Here is an 18461-nt window from a genome sequence, read left to right as displayed (position 1 = left end):
CTTGTGAGAAGGAAGAATCCTGGCAGTAATGAATGAGGCTCTGTCCTCCTTGCATCCCCCTCTGTCACTCCTCCCTGCAAACACACAAACAGCCAGAGCCAGCCTTTCCTGCTCAGGCACTGAGGACCACAGCAGTCAATAGATGCTAGCCTCCACAAACACTGTCAAACAGAATCAGAGGGCAGTTCAAGGGAAAAAGGTAGAAACTTTTCATGTGTGTTCAGGGACAGCCCTTCCAAAAAGATAAAGGCTACGGCACATCATAACTTCTAGATCTGCAGGGTAGAAATTACCAACAAAAGGTGATGGCATCTCAGATGAGGACTGAGCTGGCTGGCATATGCGTTCACTGCCCACCCTGCCTCTTTATGTAAGGAGGGTTAGTGGCACAAAGGCAATTATGAGGATGAAGTCCAGCATATCAGTAACCTGGGCTCTCCCTGTCCTTCTCTCTGTCTTCTTCCCACCCAAGACACTTCCCCAAGGTGACCCAGGGAAAAACAGCTTCCAGGTTGCCAGAGACTAGTTCTAGGTAACAAACTTAGCAAACAAACAAACAAACAAACAAACAACAACAAACAGAATCTTGGGCCATTACTGTTAGTACTATTACCTAAGTCAATAGCTACACAAACAAAAGGTGGGGAAAGTACATAAAATGTAGAAATGGCAGGATTAGAAGTAGACTAAAATCTCATCACCCAGGTCCTCTGGAAATGCACCAGGAAGGGAGTAAAATCCTCACTATGCACAGACTAAGCAATAAAAATCAGCAATCCAGCGGAGCGTGAGGGCTCCTGCCGGTAGTCCCAGCACTTTGGGAGACCAAGGTCGGTGGATCACTTGAGGTCAGGAGTTCAAGACCAGCCTGGCCAACATGGTGAATCCCCGTCTCTACTAAAAACACAAAAATTAGCCTGATCAATAGTTTATTCTTCAATTCATGGTAATCTCCCACCCCCCCCCCCTTTTTTTTCCTTTTTCACTTTTTTCTTCCTTTCTGCCTTTATTACATGCCCAGACATGCCACAGTACCAGGCATTATCAGTACCAGATCACATTCCTTTCCTTATTTAAAAAAAAAAAAAACCAGCTGTCTAGCTCATTGCAGACACTTCTTCCCCTTTCCCCGCTCTCCCTTACATGCCCACCTTATCTAAAAAGGTTCAAATGTTTAGCCAACCGGGATTAGTTTAGAATGTACGACCTGACCCTGGCCAACGGGGAAGGGGAAAGGGTACAGGAGCAGAACTTGCATCAGAAATAAAGGTTCTCGTGCCCCTTTGTTCAGATGTGTTCTCATGGCAACTGGTCAAAGAGAAGCACCCCTCTGTGCAAAAGTAAAATTGCTTTACTAAAAATCCTTTAAGTGTTCAATTTCCTTAACATTTTAAGCATTATTCCCAACAGTGGTGCACGCCTGTAATCCCAGCAACGCAGGACGCTGAGGCAGGAGAATCACTTGAGCCCAGGAGGTTGAGCTTGCACTGAGCCGAGATCGCGCCACTGCACTCCAGCCTGGGTGACAGAGCGAGACTCCGTCTCAAAAAAAAAAAAAAAAAAAAAAAATCAGCAATCCTATCTTCAGATGAGGTCATCGTTCATCTCCATGTCTACGATTCAATCTAATAGTCATGTCCTTTAACCCTCTGCTGCTACCCTAAGCTCTACTACTTGATTTCTAGCTTCATCTATTCACTCCACATCCAATCTATATATCAGATCATTTCTACTCAGATACTGACCATTTTAATCAATCTGGTCTCTTCCTGACCTCCAACCTCTCTCTGTGGTTCTGACTAATGGGAGGATCTATACAGCCATTTGGTGGTTAGTTCTCTTGCTAAGGTAAAAGTTGTCAGCCACTTCTGCCTCAGGCACTTTCACTAAGAAAATTTATGCCCCGTGTACCAGAAAATAAGCTACTTTAAATTTTCTGTCTGAGAAGCTCAGTCTCTGACAACTTCCCAAAGGGCTTATCCTAAGAACCCCGATGAGCTTTGCTAACATCTCACTTCCATATGCTCTGCAGCACTAGGAAGGAGTCCAGTGTCTCCAGGGATAACAGCAGCATTACATACTCCCCAGAAACTCTTTCTTTGTTCTTTTTAAATGTCAGCTGGGGATAATTATGAGAATGAAAACTAGCTTTTCAGTGAGCACAGGGATTTTGAGCATGTGAAGTACGTTCTGCTGTCCATAGGAACTGTCCTCCCACAGAACACACTGATGAGAACAAGACGAAAGACTCTCTACCATAGGCCTCTAACTCTCAAAACCACTTCACTCAGAATATGAGGACTGGCCTCCAGGTGACACAGAGCCAGGTGGGCCAGGTGCTGTTTGGAAGCTTTCACTTCAATCTTTTTCTAGATGGATGCCTCTCATCCCCTCTTCCCCCACCATCACACCACTCTAGCTCTTTGGACCCTCCCTATGTTTTAAGCTTCCTTTACCTACTTTCTCTGTCTCCTTTTTCAGGTAAATGTAGTGATGGAGAAGTGGGAGGTGTACTGTTTGTTAATTTGGGGTTGAAGTGGGGAACTGTCAGAAGAAAACTTTCAAATCTTCTGAATTCCCCCTTTAGTCTCTGAAAGCCGCCTTTTTAAAACATTATTTGTATTTATTTTATTTATTGTTGAGACAGAGTCTTAATTTTGTCATCCAGGCTGGAGTGCAGTGGCGTGATCTCAGCTCACTGCAACCTCTGCCTCCTGGGTTCAAGTGATTCTCCTGCCTCAGCCTCCCGAGTAGCTGCGATTACAGGCACCCACCACCATGCCCAGCTAATTTTTGTATTTTTAGTAGAGGTGGGGTTTCACCATGTTGGCCAGGCTGGTCTCGAACTCCTGACCTCAAGTGATCTGCCCGCCTTGGCCTCCCAAAGTGCTGGGATTACAGGTGTGAGCCACCACACCCAGCCTGAAAGCCACCTTTGAGCAGTCTGTATTTGTAGAGTTTAGGAGCACTAATGGTATCTTGAGGTTAGGGTTTCACTCTCCATGACTGTACCCCTATGCTTCAGTAAGCCAGAAAAGGAATATGATAAGCATCATTCTTACTTTAAAATGAGAAAATTAAGGCAAAGAGAACAAAAGTAAGTTACATGAGAACAACAGTAGCTGCAGTTGAAAAACAATTATTCTGATTTCCAGTCTTCTGCTCTATACATACAAAGGCAAAACAGATCACAATTTGTCAGGTAGACCAGTTTCCTGAGAACAAACCTGAAGTCAGCTCTGTGGCATCTGTCTTGATTTCAATCCACAGAAACATGGCTGCTACTCCTAGCTTTTCCTTCCTTGACCTCTGGGGCCAGTGGCTTAGGAAGAAAAGGATACACCAGCCTCCTCACCTTGAGATGATACAGCACAACACCTGTGCTGAGCACATCATCCTCCAAAGCCATCAGGTGTGGCAGGCTGGAGTCGATGACCACCCCAGCCCTCCTCCTGTTGATGTCCACACTGTAATGCTCCATGAGGGCCTGCCAATCATTCCACTTCTGGGTCCAGTCTTTAGTCAGCTGGTCTATCTGCAGAGGTATAGGAGGTGATCTGAGACACTCAGCATGGGGAACAGACTAAAGGTCAGAAGTCATTACATCTATTCCTATTTCCCCAGGGTACTACTTTATTATGATCCTCACGGATACTATTCAAAGCCCCACAGAAGCCCTTACCTCCTCCAACTGCAAGCTGTGTTTTCCAAGTTTTCTACAATAAGCAAGTGTTACTTGTATAAACAGAAGACCCCTCAATAAATGTTATTTTTAAAGTTTTCTGCAATGAACATGTATTGTTTTTATAATTAGAAAAAAACATTTTCAAGTTATTTTTTAAAAATTAATTGGGATGTTAGACATCTGTGTTTATAATTTCCCTTTCCCCACCCCACTTTTATATGATCCATACTTGGGAATCCTTTTATGACCTAACACACTTCTTTCCCAAAGTACATTACTTTGAGTTATCATATAAGCTTGCACATGGCTCACAGAACCACAAAGCACTGACAGGAATCTCCCCAGGTGGAACTAAGACTATATGGAAATTGTCTGGAAGATCATGTAATAAGACAATAAAAACAATAACAGTAAAATACTGAGTGTTTAATGTGTACAGGAACAGAGTTTTAAAAGTAAATATACCCAGGCTTAAGCTAAGACCACCTTATGGACATGCACAGTGATAAATGTAGGGTCCTTTTTATTCTCTTAGTGGAAACTGATGCCTAAGCAATGAGCTTATCCTGGGAATGGAAGAACTGAGGAAGCTCAGAAAAAAAAAAAAAAAAATTAGATTAGCTAAGTATTTCTCTCATAAAGGGAATACTTACAAAAAAATTATGCCAGGTTGGCTGGGTGTGGTGGCTCACACCTGTAATCCCAGCACATTGGGAGGCCAAGGCAGGTGGATCATGAGGTCAGGAGATTGAGACCACCCTGGCTAACACGGTGAAACCCGTCTCTACTAAAAATACAAAAAATTAGCTGGGCGTGGTGGTGGGCGCCTGTAGTCCCAGCTACTTGGGAGGCTGAGGCAGGAGAATGGCGTAAACCCGTGAGGCGGAGCTTGCAGTGAGCCGAGATGGCACCACTGCACTCCAGCCTGGGCAACAGAGCAAGACTCCATCTCAAAAAAGAAAAAAAGAAAAAAAAATTATGCCAGGTTTAGGTACAAGTACTTTATGTGCCCTAGAAACATTATTTTAATAATCATTGAGTTGAAGTTTGGAAACCAGGAAACTACAGGGTATCTGTAAAGGGCTGGGTTGGATAGGGACCCCTGGCATTGGTGAGTGGTAGGGCACTCTGGCTTACAGTTCAGCCAACCTGGCACAGCTGCCCCTCTGGCTAGCTTTCATCACCTACTCCTACACTGCCTAAGATGATACAGCCAACAAGGGGAAGGTTCAAGTCCAGCTCAGCTGGCCTGCATAATGCAAGTATGCTCATGAGTTTGGAATGATTTCGGCTCCCCTACTTTATCTCTTAGTATAGAGGGATGATATTTTCTGAACCAAAAATCAGAATACATGACTGAAGGAGGAATTTTTTAGAGAAACTTCTAGACGTGTTATTTAGTCTTGAGGTTTAGTAAGGGTGACAAAATGTTAACGTGGCCAGGATACTTTAATGACATATAAGGATGATGCAACAGAATATTAGAAATTGAAACATTTGGTTGTAGGATTTAAATTTAACCCATCTGCCGAGTGTGGTGACTCACACCTGTAATCCCAGCACTTTGGGAGGCTGAGGCGAGTGGATCACCTGAGATCAGGAGTTTGAGACCAGCCTGGCCAACATGGTGAAACACCTTCTCTACTAAAAATACAAAAAATTAGCCTGGCATGGCAGTGGGCACCTATAATCCCAGCAACTCAGGAGGCTGAGGCTGGAGAATTGCTTGAATCCAGCAGGCGGAGGTTACAGTGAGCCAAGATCACACCACTGCACTCCAGCCTGGATGACAAGAGCAAAACTCCATCCCAAAATAATAAAAAATAGGCCAGGTGCAGTGGCTCATGCCTGTAATCCCAGTACTTTGGGAGGCTGAGGTGGGCAGATCACAAGGTCAGGAGTTCAAGACCAGCCTGACCAACATGGTGAAAACCCATCTCTACTAAACATACAAAAATTAGCCGGGTGTGGTGGTGTGAGCCTGTAATCCAGCTACTCGGGAGGCTGAGGCAGGAGAATTGCTTGAACCTGGGAGGCAGAGGTTGCAGTGAGCTGAGACTGCGCCATTGCACTCTAGCCTGGGTGACAGGGTGAGACTCCATCTCAAAAAAAATAAAATAAAAAATAAAAAAAATAAAAATAAATCTAATCTGTCAACAAAAACAACAGCCCACCATTTTTTCCTTTTAAATATCTCTGGGGGCCAGGTGCAGTGGTTCATGACTGTAATCTCAGCACTTTGGGAGGCCAAGGCGGGTGGATTACCTGAGGTCAGGAGTTCGAGACCAGCCTGGCCAACGTGGTGAAACCCTGTCTCTACTAAAAATGCAAAAATTACATGGGTGTGGTGGTGCACACCTGTAGTCCCAGCTACTCGGGAGGCTTAGGCAGGACAATCATTTGAACCTGGAAGGCGGAGCTGAGATCATGCCACTGCACTCCAGCCTGGGTGACACAGTGAGACTCCCTCTCAATAAAAATAAAATTAATTAAAAAAAATGTCTCTGGGAATCACCATTTATTCTACTTTTCCAAAATGTCTTGTCCTTGCCCTCACTGGATTACAGTAGCCTCTTTCCTGGTTGGTCCTCTGCTTCCAGTCTTCCCACCTTTCAATTCACCATGCATACAACTATCATATTAATTTCCCAAAGATACTCCTTTATTATGTCACCAACCTGATTCAAGAAGCTATTAATCCTGTTTACACCAAGTTCAAACCTTCTAAACTTGCCGTAACCTTACCTGCACTACCCTCTACCATGAACACCCATTCTAACCAGCTTAGTCTTCCTCACAGTGTGTCCTTCCACATGGCCTCTCACACCCCTTCCTTCTCCCAGTTTCAAGGCTTTGCTTATGTTATCCCTCCCTCACCCAATGCCTTACCCCTTCTCCCTGTGTAACAACCCTAGCAAACCTTCCAGGGCTAGTTCAAGGTCAGTTCTCTGCCTTCCAGCACCAACATATGATGTCTGCTCTGAAAATCCCAAACCATAATGATTTCTTCCTTCCCTAGATCCTTTTCATCTAAATCACATGGTTCATGAAACACACCATTCTTTAAATGTGTTTCCAACTAGACTGCAAACCATTTGAGGGCAGGGACCTCTCTGTACCTCTTGCAGCATCATGCTGAGAACCTATTTGGTCCTCAAACAATGAATATATCTTGGTTGACTGATTTACAGACAAGAAAACAGTGTTTTCCCCCCAGGCTACTCTCGCTATCCAAAGGACTTATGAATCCCTGAGAGAACAATACAGAAAGTCAGAAAGCCATTAACACTCCCCTAGGCAAACACATTCCCTGGTCAAGGCTTAAAGGAAACAAACACTGTCTTCAAATTAGACAGCTCTTCTCTGCCCTGCCAAGGGAGCAACCCTACCTAGCTCAGGAATAATGGAGGGAGCTCCCAGGGTGATGTAAAGCACTACTGAGTCCACCCAACACACCCACCTTCAACTCATTTTGGAGAACCAGCTCCTTCAGGTTTTCATCCTTTTCATCATTCAATGAACTGAAGTTTCTCTGCACAAAGATAGAGATGTGCTTTGATATTTTCCTGGTCTGAACTTCAGGTAGGTCCCACTCTTACACTTGTGAAGGAATATACGGTGCAGATAAAGGAAAGACTTTATCATTAAAATGAGAAATAAATCAGGAACCTATGTATTTGGGCTCATATTGGTACAAAGATGGAAAATAAAAATAAATTTTCCTAGAGGGCCCCATTCTCCGTACCTGCGTACACAGGGCAAGGACCATTCAGGCACAAGACAAGAGATGATAAAGTGAAAAAATGCCCACACCACCTGAAGCTACACCAAGAAATCAGATAAATCTCTGTTTTGTCTTTGCTCCTGTCTCTGCCTCATGAGAGTCAACTGAGAACATGGAATGCAGCAGGGCCCAGACTCTATGGAGAAGAGAGGCTCAGAAGGAGAATTTCACTTAAGTATGGAAAGGTTCTGACTGTCTGCATACCAGTTCAAAGCTCAGCAGCAGGGCTTTCAGTCTTTCAATCTCTTCTCTGAGTTCTCTAATCAGCTTTACGTTTGCATCCTGAAACACAGAGAACTCCATCACCACTGATTGTTATCAAGTCCCACTCAGCTGTGAAATGCTATTTGCAATTGGCTTGGAAGAGGTAGATTACTCCTTTGGAGTAGGCTCTACAGCGGTCAATCATTCTCAAGTTGTGGTCCCAGGACCTGCAGCATCCACTTCATCTAAGAACTTGTTAAGAAATGTACACTTTGGCCCACCCCAGACCTACTAAATCAGAAACTCTGAAGGACTGGGGCCCAGCAGTGCTCTAACAAACCCTCCAGGTGATTCTGATACACACTAAAGTTTCAGAATCACTTCCCTAGAGGTCAAGCAGGTAACACAAAAGCTAGGGCATGTGTAGGTAGTAGGTGCTAACCTTCCTGTATTGTGACTAAGCCTAATATTGCCTAATTACATTGCCTTTTTAAAACAGTCTACATATGGGTTATATATGTGTGTGTGTATATATACATATATGTATATATGTGTATGTATATACATGTATACATATATATATATGTAGTGTGTGTCTGGCCACCACCTATGATCCCTGCTCTGGAACTTCTCACTGAAATTGTGAAGGAACATTTGAAAAATTCTCATTTAGCTTTGAAAAACCAATGAATGGTTTTGTGTGGGCAGAGGAGAAAAACAATAGAGAGAAAAAACATTAAACGATAATCAAAAACCAGTGAATTCCTACACTCTCCTTTTAATATCTAAACAGAGAAGTCACTACAATTTGCAAAGAGAAAAATGAAACACAGACAACTTGCATAAAAAAACACAGGCATAAGACTGGGCACCTTGGCCCACACCTGCAACCCCAGCACTTTGGGAGGCTGAGGTGGGAGGATCATTTGAGTCCAGGAGTTCGAGACCAGCCTGGGCAATATTGTGGGACCTTGTTTCTACAAAAACTTTTTTAAAAAATTAGCCTAATGTGGTGGCACGCACCTGTGGTCCCAGCTACTCAGGAGGCTGAGGTGGGAGGATCACTTAAGCCCTGGAGGTTGAAGCTGCAGTGAGCCACAATAGTGCCACTGCACTCCAGCCTGGGCAACAGAGCAAGATCCCTTCTCAAAACAGGCAAACAAATACAAAAACACAGGAATGAATCAACAAAAATTCAAAATAAAAGCAGTAAGCACAAATTTTTAAGTGAACTTTCTTAGAGTGAGCCATTATTGCACCACTGCACTCCAGCCTGGGTGACAGAGTGAGACCCTGTCTCTAAAAATAAAATAATAAAATAAAAAATAAATGATCTTTCTTAGAGCGGTAATGGTAAACTAAGGAACCTTAAGAGGAATGGCCTTAGAGAAGTATCTAAAATAAGTTATTCATAAAAGGTTACTGAATGAAGGGCAATAGAGATAGGAGAGAAGGAGATGACAGTACAAGAAAGAATTCTACTCCCTCATCATTTGGAGGACAAGTCTGGAAAGTTGAGGGGAGTACAAAGAGAAAGAAATCAACAAGAGAACAAAAAAATGAGAGCTTTGTGTAAACTATACCAGACCAGGACTTCTGAAAAGGTCTCACCTCATTTACTCGTGGCTTGTTGATAATGTTTTTGGCACTGGATGCATATCTCAGTGTGCTCATGGTCTCACTGTAGCTAGTGTGTGCAGGAGACACCGCTGAGGTAGAAGGAGAAAGTTTAAAAACATGCCAGCCCATCCATCCCAGCCCTTATTCACTTGCCTCAATACTACTGCCCATGTTGTATAAGACCCCTGATAAAATGAGAAACCTGGGTGGCCATGGCCCTTTCTCTGAGATACAGTACCAGTCCCAACACAGATCCAGTTCTGGCATCCCACTCACTGGCAACCATGATGGTTTTAGAGTTGCCTCCAAGGCTGTCCTTCAGCAGCCAAGTCAACACAGAGTCTCGGTATGGGATATAAGACTGCCTTCGGGAGGGTGCCCCTCCACTGCTGGTCCCAGAAGGAGAGCTAAGGATTCCACTGTCACCACCATTGCTGACTGAGCTGTTGAGGCTCTGGCAGCTGCTGAAAACTTGGGAGTTCTGGGCTTAAAAGACGAAAAAAGAAAATGGAAGAAAGAAGGAATTATGAAGCAAATATATTAAAACAAAACAATGGTTGGAGAACACAGACTTAACCATCGTATTTCCTAATCCCTTTCTGCATACAATAGGGTATTTTAGGGATTCCTAAAGACTTCAGACTTAGGATACGAAATGTTTGAGCCACATAATTTTTTTAGACTCCCCTCTTTTAGAACTGATGGTAGTAAGATAGCATTCTACTCTAAAACCAAGGACAAATATCAATTTTTATTGCCCCAAACCAGAAGGTGACCTTACCAAAAGGAACCCTGTATCTACCCTATTGTGACAACATGAAAACATGAGTTACTTTCCAAAGTCTCCCTCCCAGTCCTAGTATCTACCAGCAAAATACCTAAGGTGGAGATGACAATTCCCAGAGTCACAAGGGACTTGTTGATATTGGCTCCTTCAGTAATGCGGTCCTTACAGTAACTGGGGTCTGCTCTTTCACTAAAACACAGTCAATGAGAAACAAAAACAAAAGCAAAAAAGACATTATCTTTATAATATTGTTGAAAAATACTATCCATTATTCTGTATATCATGCTGCAAAAGACTCACATAATAAATTCCTTTCAGAATTCAGTTCCAGAAAAATTGTTACCATCTTGTAATGAATGAGACTTTTTCTGCTTCTCAGGCAATAAAAATTGAATAACTCTTTAGGTTTCTGTTTTTGACTGTCAGAACACTTTATGCTAAATGTAATGCTCATTTACAATTATGATATTAGCATGACTTTTTGGTATATTCACTTCTCTATCTTTATTGTTTTAAATTCATGTATTTATAGCTTTATGGGATTTGTGTCATTAGCTGACAACAGTTTTGAATTTCTTTTTTAAGTTAATATTAAAGGAAATATTAATATTAAGGAAATGCTAAATTCACACTTCCAATTGGCTAATAGTTTCTTTCAAACAGCACTCAGCTCTTAAAGGAATACTGTACCATATTAATTATCTGTTTTAAAATAAGAAAATTTGCCTTATTTCACCTTACACTTTCTTGTGATCACATTATCCCCCTCAAGACTAACTCTTTCTAAATACATATGTAATTATAATTCATGTTCTCTTCTAATACCTACAAGGCAGTATCGTCTCAACCTTTCAAGATTTTTAAAACTTCTTTTCTTTAGAGATGGGGTTGAGCTATGTTGTTATGTTGCCCAGGCTGGCCTCAAACTCCTGGGCTCAAGTGAACCTCCCACCTCAGCTTCCTGAATAGCTGGGAATATAGATGTGCACCACCAAGTAAAACTTTTTTTTTTTTTTTTTTTTGAGACGGAGTCTCACTCTGTGCTCAGGCTGGAGTGCAGTGGTGCGATCTCGGCTCCCTGCAAGCTCCGCCTCCCGGGTTCACGCCATTCTCCCGCCTCAGCCTTCCGAGTACCTGGGACTACAGGCGCCCACCACCTCGCCCGGCTAATTTTTTTTTGTATTTTTAGTAGAGATGGGGTTTCACCGTGTTAGCCAGGATGGTCTCGATCTCCTGACCTCATGATCCACCTGCCTCGGCCTCCCAAAGTGCTGGGATTACAGGCGTGAGCCACGGCGCCCAGCCTAAAACTTTTATTTTAAAAAAAACTGCATAGAAATCAATATTAAATAAAGAGAAAATAAAATCAATAGTAAATCAAAGAGGTGTACTAATTCAGTTACCCTCACCGAAAGCAGCGGTTTTTTAATCTTTCCTATACATTAGAATCACCTGGGCAGCTTTAACAATCTCCTGATGCTTGCACTCCCACCAATCTCACTAATAATCTGATGTATCTGATCTGAGGTATAGATATGGGGAGTTTTAAAAGGTCCTCAGGTGGCCAGGTGCAGTGGCTCATGCTTGTAATCCCAGCACTTTGGGAGACTGAGGCAGATAAATCACCCAAGGCCAGGAGTACAAGGCCAGTCTGGGCAACATAATGAGATGTTGTCTCTACAAAAAAAAAGAAAAGCCAGATGTGGTGTCACGTGCCTGTAGTCCCAGCTACTCCAGAGGCTGAGGCAGGAGGGTCACTTGAGCCCAGTAGTTCAGGGTTACAATGAGCCATGATCATACCACTGCACTCCGGCCTGGAGCCTGGGCAACAGAGTAAGACTGTCTCAAAAAAGAAAAGGTTCTCAGGTGATTGATTTAACGTGCAACCAAGATTGAGAATCCCTGATGTACAGGAACTTTTCAGCCCCCAGAAAATAACTTCTTGACCTAGCATTCGAAGAGCTTCTTTTGTAATATTCTCAGGATGACTGAAATGTGAAAAAGATTGGAGTTTTATATATTTTTATAAAATATAAAAGTAGTTATATATTTTTATATGTGTAAAAGTAGTTATATATTTAACTTTTTAAGAAAGAGCTTATTCCCTGTAAAACAGGCAAGAACTAGAGTAATTCCCCCTTAGCTTTGAAATCCTAATTACCTGCCTGCTAGGTCCACAAGGTTGATCTTGCTAGCCATTTCAGAAGGGAGGTTGTTCTCCAGGATTGCCTAGGGGAGAAAGCACATTTAAAGCCTGTCATTTGGAACGATTTGTATTGTTTTCCCCTTAGACGTTCTTCTAACCAAGGTGATATTTTGGATTTTTATCCAATTCACTCAACAAATCTGTATTCTAATATGATGCAAACCAGATGAGCTCTCAATATCTGACAGATAAAATCAATAGGGCCCTGGATCATCACTTTAAAAACAAAACAAAACAAAAACACCAGCAGAACTTACAGACTAAGCAAACTTCCATGAAGCTCACTGAGCATAACTTTCAGGGGTATCAGGAATTTCAGTACAATTTACCACGCAAATGCTCAACTCCCTCCCAGGGGGCTCTGACTCTTACTAGCAGAGAGCCACAGCATGTGGGTGGCCTCTGATGGCCTCTTGCTAACCTCAGTCATAGCACCTGGCCAGGGCAGAAACTCTGCCCTATAAGTTCTATTCAGTGGCATCCAGCCCCCAAGAAGAAACTACTCTGACCCCCACCCTGATTCAATGTGGATTTTGTTACTTTGTTTTAGAAATTAATTTTTGGGATTTTTTTTTTTTTTTTGAGAGTTTTGCTCTTGTTACCCAGGCTGGAGTGCAATGGCACGATCTCAGCTCACTGCAACCTCTGCCTCTCAGGTTTAATTGATTCTCCTGCCTCAGCCTCCCAAGTAGCTGAGATTATAGGCATGCACCACCAGGCCCGGCTAATTTTGTATTTTTAGCAGAGACACGGGTTCACCATGTTAGCCAGGCTGGTCTCAAACTCCTGACCTCAGGTGATCTGCCTGCCTTGGCCTCCCAAAGTGTTGAGATTACAGGCATGAGCCACTGCACCGACCAGAAATTGTTAATGTTATACATCATCAACCGAATGTAGTTTTAGAACATTTCAAATAATCCCCAAATCCCTCAAGTCTTTGCAATCAATCTCTGTTCCCATCCCCAGCTTGAAGCAATCACTTAACTTTCTATGTCCGAAAGTCTGCCTTTTCAGAGTGTTTCATATAAATAGAATCATACAATGTCTGGCTCTTTTCACTGTACATAATTGAGATTCATCCATGTTAAGGCATGCATCAATAGTTTATTCATTTTTACTGCTATTATTCCACTGTGTGGATTACCATAGTTATCCATTTGCCTTTTGATAGATGTGTGGGTTGTTTCCATTTGGGGGTAATTACAAATAACAGTTATGGATATTTGTGTACATCTTTTTGTGGACATTTCTCTTGGATAAACACCTAGGAGTAGAATTGCTGGGTCATATGGTAGTTATATATTTAACTTTTTAAGAAACTGCTAGGCTGGGCACGATGACTCATGCCTGTAATTCCAGCACTTTGGGAGGCGGAGGTGGGTGGATCACGAGGTCAGGAGATTGAGACCATCCTGGCAAACATGGTGAAACCCCGTCTCTACTACAAATACAAAAATTAGCCCAGCATGGTGGCGGGCGCCTGTAGTCCCAGCTACTCAGGAGGCTGAGGCAGGAGAATCGCTTGAACCCGGGAGGCGGAGGTTGCAGTGAGCCAAGATCGTGCCACTGAACTCCAGCCTGGGTGATACAGCGAGACTCCATCTCAAAAAAAAAAAAAAAAAAAAAAAAAACACAAAAATACAAACCTGCTAAACTCTTTTCCAAAGTTGTTACACCATTTACATTCCCACCAGTAGAGCAGTGTATGAAAACTCCTGCTCCTAGGCAACTTGCTGATACTTAGCATTTTAGCCATGTTAAAAGGTGGGTAGTGGTATCTCATTTGGTTCTAATTTGTGTTTCCCTAATGAATAAGGATGTTGAGAATTTTTGCAAGTACTTAATTGTCACTAGCATATTTTGTTTAGTGAAATGTCAGTTCAAAATTTTTGCCATTGTTTTGAGTTGTTTTCTTATGGTGTTTAGAGTTCTTCATATATTCTGGATATAATTCTTTCATTGGATGTATGTTTAGCAAAGTTCTACCTATCTGTTGCTTTTTCTTTTTTTTTTTTGAGAGGGAGACTTGCTCTTTCAACCAGCTGGGGTGCAATGGCACGATCTCAGCTCACTGCAACCTCCACCTGCTGGGTTCAAGCAATTCTCCTCCTCAGCCTCCCAAGTAGCTGGGATTACAGGTGCCTGCCACCAAGCCTGGCTAATTTTTGTATTTTTAGTAGAGACACGGTTTTCACCATCTTAGCCAGGCTGGTCTCAAACTCCTGACCTCAAGTGATCCACCCGCCTCGGCCTCGCAAAGTTGTGGGATTACAGGCATGAACTACTGTACTTGGCCTGCATTTCTTTTTATTCTCCTAACAGTGTCTTTAAGAGAGAAAAAAGGGGCCAGGCACGGTGGTTTATGCCTGTAATCCCAGGACTTTGGGAGGCAGAGGCAAGCTGGATTGCTTGAGGTCAGGAGTTCGAGACCAGCCTGGCCAACATGGTGAAACCCCGTCTCTACTAAAAATACAAAAATTAGCCAGGCATGGTAATGCGTGCCTGTAATCCCAGCTACTTAGGTGGCTGAGGCAGGAGAATTACTTGAATCCGGGAGGTGGAGGTTGCAATAGGTCAAGATCATGCCACTGTGCTCCAACCTGGGAGACAGAGCAAGACTCAGTATCATTATTTAAAAAAAAAAAAAAGTGCAAAAGGCCAGGCATGGTGGGTCATGCCTGTAATCGCAGCATTCTGGGAGGCTGAGGCAGGAGGATCACTTGAGCCTAGGGATTTAAGACCAGCCTGGGCAATATAACAAGATCTTGTCTCTACAAAAAATAAAAATAAAAAAGTGATTTTGTACACTGTAAGTGTACACACACACACACACCTGTAAGTCCCAGCTACTTCGGAGGCTGAGGTGGGAGGATCGCTTGAGCCCAGGAGGTTGAGGCTGCAGTGAGCCATGATTGTGCCACTGCACCCTAGCCTGGGTGACAGAGTGTGACCCTGTCTCAAAAAAAAATTATAAAAGTGCAAAAGTTTGAAATTTTGATTAACTTCAAATTTCAAATTTCAATTTGTACTTTTGTTCAATTTGTGTTTTCAGTGCCATATCTATAAAACCTTTGCCTAATCAAAAATCACAAACGTTCGGTTTAAGTTATCTTCTAAAGTTTAATAGTTTCAGGTTTCCCACTTAGATCTATGATTCAATTGAGTTAACTTTTCGATAAAGTGCAAAACATAGATCAAAGTTTTTTTTCATGTAGACATCCAACTGGTCTCCCATCACTTGCTGAAAAGATATTTTCTCCACTGAATCGCCTTTGCAACTTTATTAAAAATCAGTTGCCTATATATGTATGAGTCTATTTTGGACTCTATTCTGTTCCTGTAATCTATTTATCTTAACTCTACCACCACACTATCTTGGTTACTTTAGCTTTAGGAAGCATAGGGTTTATCTCAGAGAATGCTCCATGTGCACTTGAAAATATGTGTATTCTGTGATGTTGAATGAAGTGTTCTGAAAATGTCAGTTAGGTCACATAGTTTGATAATGTTGCTCAAATCTTCTATTTCCTCACTGATTTCTGTTTGGTTATCTACCTACTACTGGAAATTAGGTACCAAAATATCCAACCATTATTGAACTGTCTATTTTAATCTTTCAATTCCATCAGTTTTTTCATGTATTTTGAGGTTTGGTTGTTCAGAGTGCATACATTTATAAATGTTATATTTCTTCAATGTACTGACTGACCCTTTGTCATTATGAAATATTCCTGTCTCTAGTATTTGTCTTAAAACCAATTTTTTTTTTTTTTTTTTTTTTTAAGACGGAATCTCGCTCTTGTCGCCCAGGCTGGAGTGCGATGGTGCGATCTCAGCTCACTGCAACTTCTGCCTCCTAGATTCAAGTGATTCTCCTGCCTCAGCCTTCCAAGTAGCTGGGACCACATGCTTGGCTTTTTTTTTTTTTTTTTTTTTTTTTTTTTTGTATTTTTAGTAGTAACGGGGTTTCACCATGTTGGCCAGGCTGGTCTCAAACTCCTGACCTCAGGCGATCCATCCACCTCAGCTTCCCAAAGGGCTGGGATTACAGGCTTGAGCCACCACGCCCAGCCTTAAAACCTATTTTTTTGCCTGACATTAAAATACCACTCCAGTTCTCTTATGCTTACTTTTTAAAATTTTTCAATAGGTTTTGGAGGAAGAGATGGTGTCTGGTTACATGAATAAATTATTTAGTGGTGATTTCTGAGATTTTGGTGCACCCATCACTCAAACAGTGTACCTTGTACCTAAGGTGTAGTCTTTTATCCCTTACCCCCCTTTCCCACAAGTCCCCAGAGTCCATTCTTATTCTTATGCCGTTGTGTCCTTATGCTTTTGTATCATTCTATGCCTTTGTGTCCTCATAGCTTAGCTCCCACTTATGAGTGAGAAGATATGTTTGGTTTTCCATTCCTGAGGTACTTAACTTAGAATAATGGTCTCCAATTCCATCCAGGTTGCTGCAAATGCCATTATTTCGTGCCTTCTTATGGCTGAGTAGTATTCCACAGTATACATATACCACATTTTCTTTTTTTCTTTTCTTTTTTTTTTTTTTTGAGACGGAGTCTTGCTCTGTAGCCCGGGCTGGAGTGCAGTGGCCGGATCTCAGCTCACTGCAAGCTCCGTCTCCCGGGTTTACGCCATTCTCCTGCCTCAGGCCTCCCAAGTAGCTGGGACTACAGGCGCCCGCCACCTCGCCCGGCTAGTTTTTTGTATTTTTAGTAGAGACGGGGTTTCACCATGTTAGCCAGGATGGTCTCGATCTCCTGACCTCGTGATCCGCCCGTCTCGGCCTCCCAAAGTGCTGGGATTACAGGCTTGAGCCACCGCGCCCGGCCACCACATTTTCTTTATCCACTCATTGACTGATGGACATTTGGGCTGGTTCTATATTTTTGCAGATGTGAATTGTGCTGCTAACACATGCATGTGAAAGTATCTTTTTCATATAACGACTTCTTTTCCTCTGGGTAAATCTACTTGTAGTTCTTTAAGGAATCTCCACACAGTTGCCCATAACGGTGGTACTAGTTTATATTCCCACCAACAGTGTAAAAGCATTCCCTTTTCACCATATCCACGCCAATTTTTTTTTTTTTTTTTAAGATGGCTGGAGTGCAGTGGCGTGATCTTGTCTCACTGCAACCTCTGCCTCCCAGGTTCAAGCAATTCTCTGGCCTCAGCCTCATGAGTAGCTGGGACTACAGGAGCGTGACACCACACACAGCTAATTTTTGTATTTTTAGTAGATACAGCATTTCACCACGTTGGCCAGGCTAGTCTCGAACGCCTGACCTCAGGTGATCCACCTGGCTCAGCCTCCCAAAGTGCTGGGATTACAGGCATGAGCCACCGACCCAGCCTCTTTTTTGATCATGGCCATTCTTGCAGGAGTAAGGTGGTATTGTATTGTGGTTTTGATTTGCATTTCCCTGATAATCAGTGATGTTGAGCTTTTTTTTTCCCTATGTTTGTTACCATTTGTGTATCTTCTTTTGAGAACTGTTTATTCATGTCCTTAGCCCACTTTTTGATGGGACTGTTTTTTTCTTGCTGTTTGAGTTCCTTGTAGATTCTGGATATTAGTCCTTTGTAGGATGCATAGATTGCAAAGATTTTCTCCCATTCTGTGGGCTGTTTACTCTGCTGATTACTTCTTTTGCTGTGCAAAAGATTTTTGTTTTATTTAAGTCCCATCTATTTATCTTTGTTTTTGTTGCATTTGCTTTTGGATTCTTGCTCATGAAGTCTTTGCCTAAGCCAATGTCTACAAGGATTTTTCCAATGTTATCTTCTAGAATTTTTATGGTTTTAGGTCTTTTAAGTCTTTGATCCATCTTGAGTTGATTTTTGTATAATGTGAGAGATGAGGATCCAATGTCATTCCCCTACATGTGGCTTGCCAATTATCCCAGCAACATTTGTTGAACAGGGTGTCCTTTCCCTACTTTACATTTTTGTTTGCTTTGTCGAAGATTAGTTGACTGTAAGTATTTGGCTTTATTTCTGCATTTTTCTGTTCTGTTCCATTGGTCTATATGTCTGTTTTTGTCCCAGTACCATGCTGTTTTTGGTAACTATTGGCCTTCTAGTATACTTTGAAGTTGGGTAATGTAATGCATCCAGATTTGGTTTTGTCGTTTTTGAGATGAAATCTCATTCTGTTGCC

General features: G+C 42.3%; 2 protein-coding genes across 2 annotated transcripts in view; both read right to left on the bottom strand.

Annotated features, from left to right (window-relative positions):
* The window catches only part of CCNDBP1 (cyclin D1 binding protein 1), a 507674-nt gene extending 505273 nt beyond the window's left edge, over positions 1-2401 (bottom strand). Inside the window, exon 1 of the mRNA XM_050799546.1 lies at positions 2398-2401. The gene's annotated coding sequence lies outside the window, so the exon portion shown is untranslated. The remainder of the gene's footprint in view (positions 1-2397) is intronic.
* Positions 1-18461, bottom strand: part of STARD9 (StAR related lipid transfer domain containing 9) — a 153132-nt gene that overhangs the window by 49321 nt on the left and 85350 nt on the right. The window contains exons 10-16 of the mRNA XM_050799310.1: positions 12242-12309; positions 10172-10269; positions 9570-9779; positions 9285-9382; positions 7674-7751; positions 7146-7217; positions 3356-3535 (exon numbers count right to left, since the gene is read on the bottom strand). Coding sequence (XP_050655267.1) covers positions 3356-3535; positions 7146-7217; positions 7674-7751; positions 9285-9382; positions 9570-9779; positions 10172-10269; positions 12242-12309 — 804 coding nt within the window. The remainder of the gene's footprint in view (positions 1-3355; positions 3536-7145; positions 7218-7673; positions 7752-9284; positions 9383-9569; positions 9780-10171; positions 10270-12241; positions 12310-18461) is intronic.

This window comes from Macaca thibetana, chromosome 7 (genome assembly GCF_024542745.1).
Source record: "Macaca thibetana thibetana isolate TM-01 chromosome 7, ASM2454274v1, whole genome shotgun sequence".
Lineage (NCBI taxonomy): Eukaryota > Metazoa > Chordata > Mammalia > Primates > Cercopithecidae > Macaca > Macaca thibetana.
This window is presented reverse-complemented; position numbering and strand designations above follow the sequence as displayed.